Source organism: Saccopteryx leptura, chromosome 6, assembly GCF_036850995.1.
Source record: "Saccopteryx leptura isolate mSacLep1 chromosome 6, mSacLep1_pri_phased_curated, whole genome shotgun sequence".
Lineage (NCBI taxonomy): Eukaryota > Metazoa > Chordata > Mammalia > Chiroptera > Emballonuridae > Saccopteryx > Saccopteryx leptura.
In genome coordinates, this window is record NC_089508.1 from 7239063 (window position 1) to 7248178 (window position 9116).

Genomic DNA, 9116 nt, shown 5'->3' on the forward strand with positions numbered 1-9116 from the left:
GGGGGTGATCCAGTGTAGCATCTGACACGAGGTAGCTAAAGGGACTGCAGTCCTTGTCTGTCTCTCTGTCTTGAGATGTCACTTTCAGAGCCTACATGGTTCCAAGAGTCCCAGGTCACTCGAAGGAAGAGGCAGCGTGCAAGTGTCCCTGTCTTGAACAGGCTACAGCCAAAATCAAGTGCCAGACGTGTGGCTGAATGAGCCCACAGACGGTTCCAGCCCTCGAGCCGGTCCTCACTCCAGTGTCCCAGCCACAGCCTCAGCCTCAGCCTCGGCCACCTTGGAACGGAGGGAACTACCCCTACTTCACGCCCGCCGTTCACATGGCTGGCCACAGCACCTGTGAGCTGAATGCCGGTGGTGGTAGGAATAAAAAATAGAACACCATTTATTCATTCATCCCTCCATTCATCCATCCACCTGAGACACCGTCGCTGATGTCCCACTGGTGTCACAGACTAGAGGCACGGGGGACGCAGAGATGGAGAAGTGAGGTCGGCAGCCTTGAGGAGCTCAGGGACACGCCGGTCACTCCACTGTTGATCCAGAAATCCCAAACAACCGTAAAGCACCCTTTCTGTTATCCCATTTTAGACTTCTGCAGTCATTCAATTATGCATGTGTTTCTGCTTCGCCATTGCAACAAAACCCCTTTAGAATAAAGGACCAACTCTATATTTCCCATGGTACATAGCACAGTTTTATAAACTTAATGGATGTTCAATATAGATTGGTTAATTAAAAAAAATTTTTTTTTCAGTTCATCTACTGGTATTAGGTTTTCCAGACTCCAAGCAGATAAACTAACTACACTTTGGAAAAGGGCTTGAATGAACGAGAACATCCTGAGACTAAGAGAGAAGCGAGAAAGACATCAACACACTTCTGGTCCTTTTTACATGACAGGCAACTGCTATTTTATTTCAGCCCCGTAGAAATGCCATTAGAAGTAAATGACCATCACACTTTCAGACTGGAACCCAAAATGGCTAAGTGGTCTAGCTGTGGAGTCCATTCGCTTGCAGCAGGTCCAACCCTGGGAAGCCCACTCAGCTGCCATGACAGCTCTCACCCAGGAAGACACAACTCAAGTGACATTCGTTTTCAAGAACTGTGGGTTGGCTGCCTTTACAGTGTGCAACTTTACATCTGTGTCTGTGCTAAGTGGGGACTGTCACCTGTGGACATTCCAGTGGCCTGCTCTATGGATGGTCCCCAGGCTCCATGGACAATGGGAACACAGGGATGAGGCTGGGGGCTGAGTGCTCCCGGGAGCACAAGAATGAGGCTGGGGGCTGAGTGCTCCCGGGAACACGGGGATGAGGCTGGGAGCTGAGTGCTCCCGGGAGCACAGGGATGAGGGGATGAGGCTGGGGGCTGACTGCTCCCGGGAGCACAGGGATGAGGCTGGGGGCTGAGTGCTCCTGGGAACACAGGGATGAGGCTGGGGGCTGAGTGCTCCCGGGAACACAGGGATGAGGCTGGGGGCTGAGTGCTCCCGGGAACACAGGGATGAGGCTGGGGGCTGAGTGCTCCCGGGAGCACAGGGATGAGGCTGGGGGCTGAGTGCTCCCGGGAACACAGGGATGAGGGAATGAGGCTGGGGGCTGAGTGCTCCCGGGAACACAGGGATGAGGCTGGGGGCTGAGTGCTCCCGGGAACACAGGGATGAGGGAATGAGGCCGGGGGCTGAGTGCTCCCGGGAGCACAGGGATGAGGGAATGAGGCTGGGGGCTGACTGCTCCCGGGAGCACAGGGATGAGGGAATGAGGCTGGGGGCTGAGTGCTCCCGGGAACACAGGGATGAGGCTGGGGGCTGACTGCTCCCGGGAACACAGGGATGAGGGAATGAGGCCGGGGGCTGAGTGCTCCCGGGAGCACAGGGATGAGGGAATGAGGCTGGGGGCTGACTGCTCCCGGGAGCACAGGGATGAGGGAATGAGGCTGGGGGCTGACTGCTCCCGGGAGCACAGGGATGAGGCCGGGGGCTGAGTGCTCCCGGGAACACGGGGATGAGGGATGAGGGCTGAGTGCTTCCGGGAGCACGGGGATGAGGGGATGAGGGCTCAGTGCTCCCGGGAGCACAGGGATTAGGCCGGGGGCTGAGTGCTCCTGTAAACACAGGGATGAGGATGGGGGCTGAGTGCTCCCGGGAACACGGGGATGAGGCTGGGGGCTCAGTGCTCCCGGGAACACAGGGATGAGGCCGGGGGATGAGTGCTCCCGGGAGCACAGGGATGAGGCCGGGGGCTGAGTGCTCCTGGGAACACAGGGATGAGGCCGGGGGCTGAGTGCTCCCGGGAGCATGGGAATGAGGGGATGAGGCTGGGGGCTGAGTGCTCCCGGGAGAACAGGGATGAGGGCATGAGGGCTGAGTGCTTCCGGGAACACAGGGATGAGGGGATGAGGGCTGAGTGTTCCCGGGAGCACAGGGATTAAGCCGGGGGATGACTGCTCCCGAAAAGACAGGGATGAGGATGGGGGCTGAGTGCTCCCAGGAACACGGGAATGAGGCTGGGGGCTGAGTGCTCCCGGGAACACAGGGATGAGGCTGGGGGCTGAGTGCTCCCGGGAACACAGGGATGAGGCTGGGGGCTGAGTGCTTCCGGGAGCACGGGGATGAGGGGATGAGGGCTGAGTGCTCCCAGGAGCACAGGGATTAGGCCGGGGGATGACTGCTCCCGGAAACACAGGGATGAGGATGGGGGCTGAGTGCTCCCGGGAACACAGGGATGAGGCCGGGGGATGACTGCTCCCGGGAACACGGGGATGAGGGGATGAGGGCTGAGTGCTCCCGGGAGCACAGGGATGAGGCCGGGGACTGAGTGCTCCCGGGAACACAGGGATGAGGGGATGAGGCTGGGGGCTGAGTGCTCCTGGGAACACAGGGATGAGGTCGGGGGCTGAGTGCTCCCGGGAACACAGGGATGAGGCCGGGGGCTGAGTGCTCCCGGAAGCACGGGAATGAGGGCATGAGGCTGGGGGCTGAGTGCTCCCAGGAGCACAGGGATGAGGCTGGGTGCTGAGTGCTCTCGGGAACGCAGGGATGAGGCTGGGGGCTGAGTGATCCCGGGAACACAGGGATGAGGCTGGGTGCTGAGTGCTCTCGGGAATACGGGGATGAGGCCAGGGGCTTAGTGCTCCCGGGAACACAGGGATGAGGCCGGGGGCTGAGTTCTCCCGGGAATACGGGGATGAGGCCAGGGGCTTAGTGCTCCCGGGAACACAGGGATGAGGCCGGGGGCTGAGTGCTCCCGGGAGCACAGGGATGAGGGGATGAGGCTGGGGGCTGAGTGCTCCCGGGAACACAGGGATGAGGCTGGGGGCTGAGTGCTCCCGGGAACACAGGGATGAGGGGATGAGGCTGGGGGTTGAGTGCTCCCGGGAACACAGGGATGAGGCTGGGGGCTGAGTGCTCCCGGGAACACAGGGATGAGGGGATGAGGCTGGGGGCTGAGTGCTCCTGGGAACACAGGGATGAGGCCGGGGGCTGAGTTCTCCCGGGGACACAGGGATGAGGACGGGGATGACTGCTCCCGGGAACACGGGGATGAGTCCGGGGGCTGAGTGCTCCCGGGAACACGGGGATGAGGCTGGGGGCTGAGTGCTCCCGGGAACACAGGGATGAGGGATGAGGGCTGAGTGCTTCCGGGAGCACGGGGAAGAGGGGATGAGGGCTGAGTGCTCCCGGGAGCACAGGGATTAGGCCGGGGGATGACTGCTCCTGTAAACACAGGGATGAGGATGGGGCTGATTGCTCCCAGGAACATGGGGATGAGGCTGGGAGCTGAGTGCTCCCGGGAACACAGGGATGAGGCCAGGGGATGACTGCTCCCGGGAACACAGGGATGAGGCTGGGGGCTGAGTGCTCCCGGGAGCACAGGGATGAGGCCAGGGGATGACTGCTCCCGGGAACACAGGGATGAGGCTGGGGGCTGAGTGCTCCCGGGAACACGGGGATGAGGCTGGGGGCTGAGTGCTCCCGGGAACACAGGGATGAGGCCGTGGAATGACTGCTCCCGGGAACACGGGGATGAGGGCATGAAGGCTGAGTGCTCCCGGAAGCACAGGGATGAGGCCGGGGACTGAGTGCTCCCGGGAGCACAGGGATGAGGGGATGAGGCTGGGGGCTGAGTGCTCCCAGGAACACAGGGATGAGGCTGGGGGCTGAGTGCTCCCGGGAACACAGGGATGAGGGGATGAGGCTGGGGGCTGAGTGCTCCCGGGAACACAGGGAAGAGGGGATGAGGACTGAGTGCTCCCGGGAGCACAGGGATTAGGCCGGGGGATGACTGCTCCTGTAAACACAGGGATGAGGATGGGGGCTGAGTGCTCCCAGGAACACGGGGATGAGGCTGGGAGCTGAGTGCTCCCGGGAACACAGGGATGATGCCAGGGGATGACTGCTCCCGGGAACACAGGGATAAGGCTGGGGGCTGAGTGCTCCCGGGAGCACAGGGATGAGGCCAGGGGATGACTGCTCCCGGGAACACAGGGATGAGGCCGGGGAATGACTGCTCCCGGGAACACGGGGATGAGGGCATGAAGGCTGAGTGCTCCCGGGAGCACAGGGATGAGGCCGGGGACTGAGTGCTCCCGGGAACACAGGGATGAGGGAATGAGGCTGGGGGCTGAGTGCTCCTGGGAACACAGGGATGAGGACGGGGGCTGAGTGCTCCTGGGAACACAGGGATGAGGCCGGGGGCTGAGTGCTCCCGGGAACATGGGAATGAGGGGATGAGGCTGGGGGCTGAGTGCTCCCGGGAGCACAGGGATGAGGGGATGAGGGCTGAGTGCTCCCGGGAGCACAGGGATTAAGCCGGGGGATGACTGCTCCCGGAAACACAGGGATGAGGCTGGGGGCTGAGTGCTCCCGGGAACACGGGGATGAGGCTGGGGGCTCAGTGCTCCCGGGAACACAGGGATGAGGCCGGGGGATGACTGCTCCCGGGAACACAGGGATGAGGCCGGGGGCTTAGTGCTCCCGGGAACACAGGGATGAGGCCGGGGGCTGAGTGCTCCCGGGAGCACAGGGATGAGGGGATGAGGCTGGGGGCTGAGTGCTCCCAGGAACACAGGGATGAGGCTGGGGGCTGAGTGCTCCCGGGAACACAGGGATGAGGGGATGAGGCTGGGGGCTGAGTGCTCCCGGGAGCACAGGGATGAGGGCATGAGGGCTGAGTGCTTCCGGGAACACAGGGATGAGGGGATGAGGGCTGAGTGTTCCCGGGAGCACAGGGATTAAGCCGGGGGATGACTGCTCCCGAAAAGACAGGGATGAGGATGGGGGCTGAGTGCTCCCAGGAACACGGGAATGAGTCTGGGGGCTGAGTGCTCCCGGGAACACAGGGATGAGGCTGGGGGCTGAGTGCTCTCGGGAACACAGGGATGTGGCTGGGGGCTGAGTGCTCCCGGGAACACAGGAATGAGGCTGGGGGCTGAGTGCTTCCGGGAGCACGGGGATGAGGGGATGAGGGCTGAGTGGTCCCAGGAGCACAGGGATTAGGCCGGGGGATGACTGCTCCTGTAAACACAGGGATGAGGATGGGGGCTGAGTGCTCCCAGGAACACGGGGATGAGGCTGGGAGCTGAGTGCTCCCGGGAACACAGGGATGAGGCCAGGGGATGACTGCTCCCGGGAACACAGGGATGAGGCTGGGGGCTGAGTGCTCCCGGGAGCACAGGGATGAGGCCAGGGGATGACTGCTCCCGGGAACACAGGGATGAGGCTGGGGGCTGAGTGCTCCCGGGAACACGGGGATGAGGCTGGGGGCTCAGTGCTCCCGGGAACACAGGGATGAGGCCGGGGGATGAGTGCTCCCGGGAGCACAGGGATGAGGGGATGAGGCTGGGGGCTGAGTGCTCCTGGGAACACAGGGATGAGGCCGGGGGCTGAGTGCTCCTGGGAACACAGGGATGAGGCCGGGGGCTGAGTGCTCCCGGGAGCATGGGAATGAGGGGATGAGGCTGGGGGCTGAGTGCTCCCGGGAGCACAGGGATGAGGGCATGAGGGCTGAGTGCTTCCGGGAACACAGGGATGAGGGGATGAGGGCTGAGTGTTCCCGGAAGCACAGGGATTAAGCCGGGGGATGACTGCTCACGAAAAGACAGGGATGAGGATGGGGGCTGAGTGCTCACAGGAACACGGGAATGAGTCTGGGGGCTGAGTGCTCCCGGGAACACAGGGATGAGGCTGGGGGCTGAGTGCTCTCGGGAACACAGGGATGTGGCTGGGGGCTGAGTGCTCCCGGGAACACAGGAATGAGGCTGGGGGCTGAGTGCTTCCGGGAGCACGGGGATGAGGGGATGAGGGCTGAGTGGTCCCAGGAGCACAGGGATTAGGCCGGGGGATGACTGCTCCCGGAAACACAGGGATGAGGATGGGTGCTGAGTGCTCCCAGGAACACGGGGATGAGGCTGGGAGCTGAGTGCTCCCGGGAACACAGGGATGAGGCCGGGGGATGACTGCTCCCGGGAACACGGGGATGAGGGGATGAGGGCTGAGTGCTCCCGGGAGCACAGGGATGAGGCCGGGGACTGAGTGCTCCCGGGAACACAGGGATGAGGGGATGAGGCTGGGGGCTGAGTGCTCCCGGGAACACAGGGATGAGGCCGGGGGTTGAGTGCTCCCGGAAGCACGGGAATGAGGGCATGAGGCTGGGGGCTGAGTGCTCCCAGGAGCACAGGAATGAGGCTGGGTGCTGAGTGCTCTCGGGAACGCAGGGATGAGGCTGGGGGCTGAGTGATCCCGGGAACACAGGGATGAGGCTGGGTGCTGAGTGCTCTCGGGAATACGGGGATGAGGCCAGGGGCTTAGTGCTCCCGGGAACACAGGGATGAGGCCGGGGGCTGAGTTCTCCCGGGAATACGGGGATGAGGCCAGGGGCTTAGTGCTCCCGGGAACACAGGGATGAGGCCAGGGGCTTAGTGCTCCCGGGAGCACAGGGATGAGGGGATGAGGCTGGGGGCTGAGTGCTCCCGGGAACACAGGGATGAGGCTGGGGGCTGAGTGCTCCCGGGAACACAGGGATGAGGGGATGAGGCTGGGGGCTGAGTGCTCCCGGGAACACAGGGATGAGGCTGGGGGCTGAGTGCTCCCGGGAACACAGGGATGAGGGGATGAGGCTGGGGGCTGAGTGCTCCTGGGAACACAGGGATGAGGCCGGGGGCTGAGTTCTCCCGGGGAAACAGGGATGAGGCCGGGGGATGACTGCTCCCGGGAACACGGGGATGAGTCCGGGGGCTGAGTGCTCCCGGGAACACGGGGATGAGGCTGGGGGCTGAGTGCTCCCGGGAACACAGGGATGAGGGATGAGGGCTGAGTGCTTCCGGGAGCACGGGGAAGAGGGGATGAGGGCTGAGTGCTCCCGGGAGCACAGGGATTAGGCCGGGGGATGACTGCTCCTGTAAACACAGGGATGAGGATGGGGCTGATTGCTCCCAGGAACACGGGGATGAGGCTGGGAGCTGAGTGCTCCCGGGAACACAGGGATGACGCCAGGGGATGACTGCTCCCGGGAACACAGGGATGAGGCTGGGGGCTGAGTGCTCCCGGGAGCACAGGGATGAGGCCAGGGGATGACTGCTCCCGGGAACACAGGGATGAGGCTGGGGGCTGAGTGCTCTCGGGAACACGGGGATGAGGCCGGGGCTGAGTGCTCCCGGGAACACAGGGATGAGGCCGGGGGCTGAGTGCTCCCGTGAACACGGGGATGAGTCCGGGGGCTGAGTGCTCCCGGGAACACAGGGATGAGGCCGGGGGCTGAGTTCTCCCGGGAACACGGGGATGAGGCCGGGGGCTGAGTTCTCCCGGGAGCACAGGGATGAGGCCGGGGGCTGAGTTCTCCCGGGAACACGGGGATGAGGCCGGGGGCTGAGTTCTCCCGGGAGCACGGGGATGAGGCCGGGGGCTGAGTGCTCCCGGGAACACGGGGATGAGGCCGGGGGCTGAGTGCTCCCGGGAGCACGGGGATGAGGCCGGAGGCTGAGTGCTCCCGGGAGCACGGGGATGAGGCCGGGGGCTGAGTGCTCCCGGGAACACGGGGATGAGGCCGGGGGCTGAGTGCTCCCCGGAGCACAGGGATGAGGCCAGGGGCTGAGTGCTCCCGGGAACACAGGGATGAGGCCGGGCGCTGAGTGCTCCCCGGAGCACAGGGATGAGGCCAGGGGCTGAGTGCTCCCGGGAACACGGGGATGAGGCCGGGGGCTGAGTGCTCCCCGGAGCACAGGGATGAGGCCAGGGGCTGAGTGCTCCCGGGAACACGGGGATGAGGCCGGGGGCTGAGTGCTCCCGGGAGCACGGGGATGAGGCCGGGGGCTGAGTGCTCCCGGGAACACGGGGATGAGGCCGGGGGCTGAGTGCTCCCCGGAGCACAGGGATGAGGCCAGGGGCTGAGTGCTCCCGGGAACACAGGGATGAGGCCGGGCGCTGAGTGCTCCCAGGAACGCAGGGATGAGGGGATGAGGCTGGGTGCTGAGTGCTCCCGGGAGCACGGGGATGAGGCCGGGGGCTGAGGAACTGTTTTCTTTACCCCCTGGAAGCAGCTTCTTTGCCCATTTGTCTCTCTGTGGGCACTTGGGTTCCTGGCACATGTTAGTTCTTCTTGTAAATAATGTTGCAATGAACATAGAAGTGTGTATATGTGTTTGAATTAACGTTTTGTGTTTCTTGGGATAAATACCCAGAACTGGAGTTTTTGTGCCACATGATAGTCTTATTTTTCATTTGCGGGGGACCTTCACAGTGTTTTTCACCAGGTTACGGCCCACCAACCGTGCAGAGGGGTTCGCTTGTCTCCACATCCTCAGCAACACTTGTTGTGTGTTGATTTATTGATGACAGCCATTCTGACAGGTGTGATGCATGTATACAATGAAATATCATCCATGAAAAGAGAATGTGATCTTGCCATTTGCGACACCATAGACAGACCTAGGGGTGTTATGTTAAGGGAAACCAGTCAGACAGAGAAAGACAAATACCATAGGACTTCACTTACAGAACAAAAGAAATGAATAAACAAAACCGGAACAAGCTCATAGATCTGGAAAACAAATCGATGGTTTCAAGAGAGGAGAAGGGTGGGGGGGCTGGATGAAGAAGGTGAAAGGGATAA

At 62.5% G+C, this 9116-nt stretch overlaps 1 protein-coding gene across 1 annotated transcript; it reads right to left on the minus strand.

Moving 5' to 3' along the window:
* Positions 1 to 1202: 1202 nt before the first annotated feature.
* On the minus strand, positions 1203 to 8592 carry LOC136377001 (proline-rich protein 36-like). The gene is made up of 7 exons (XM_066343595.1): positions 7108 to 8592; positions 6139 to 6738; positions 5112 to 5902; positions 3427 to 4641; positions 1957 to 3214; positions 1740 to 1910; positions 1203 to 1424 (listed from the first exon to the last, which is right to left on the minus strand). Exons 1-7 carry the CDS (start codon positions 8590 to 8592, stop codon positions 1203 to 1205), a joined length of 5742 nt encoding a protein of 1913 aa, XP_066199692.1.
* Between the last annotated feature and the right edge of the window lie 524 nt (positions 8593 to 9116).

What these genes read in the sequence shown, in the direction of transcription:
- LOC136377001 (XM_066343595.1), bottom strand. Translation starts at nt 8,592, where the DNA reads ATGTGCCAGGAACCCAAGTGCCCACAGAGAGACAAATGGGCAAAGAAG. An exon ending in CCTCATCCCCTCATCCCTGT is followed by an intron (nt 4,642 to 5,111) that starts GTTCCCGGGAGC and finishes CTGTGTTCCCAG; the next exon opens with GAGCACTCAGCCCCCAGCCT. An exon ending in CCTCATCCCCTCATCCCTGT is followed by an intron (nt 3,215 to 3,426) that starts GTTCCCGGGAGC and finishes TGTTCCCGGGAG; the next exon opens with CACTAAGCCCCTGGCCTCAT.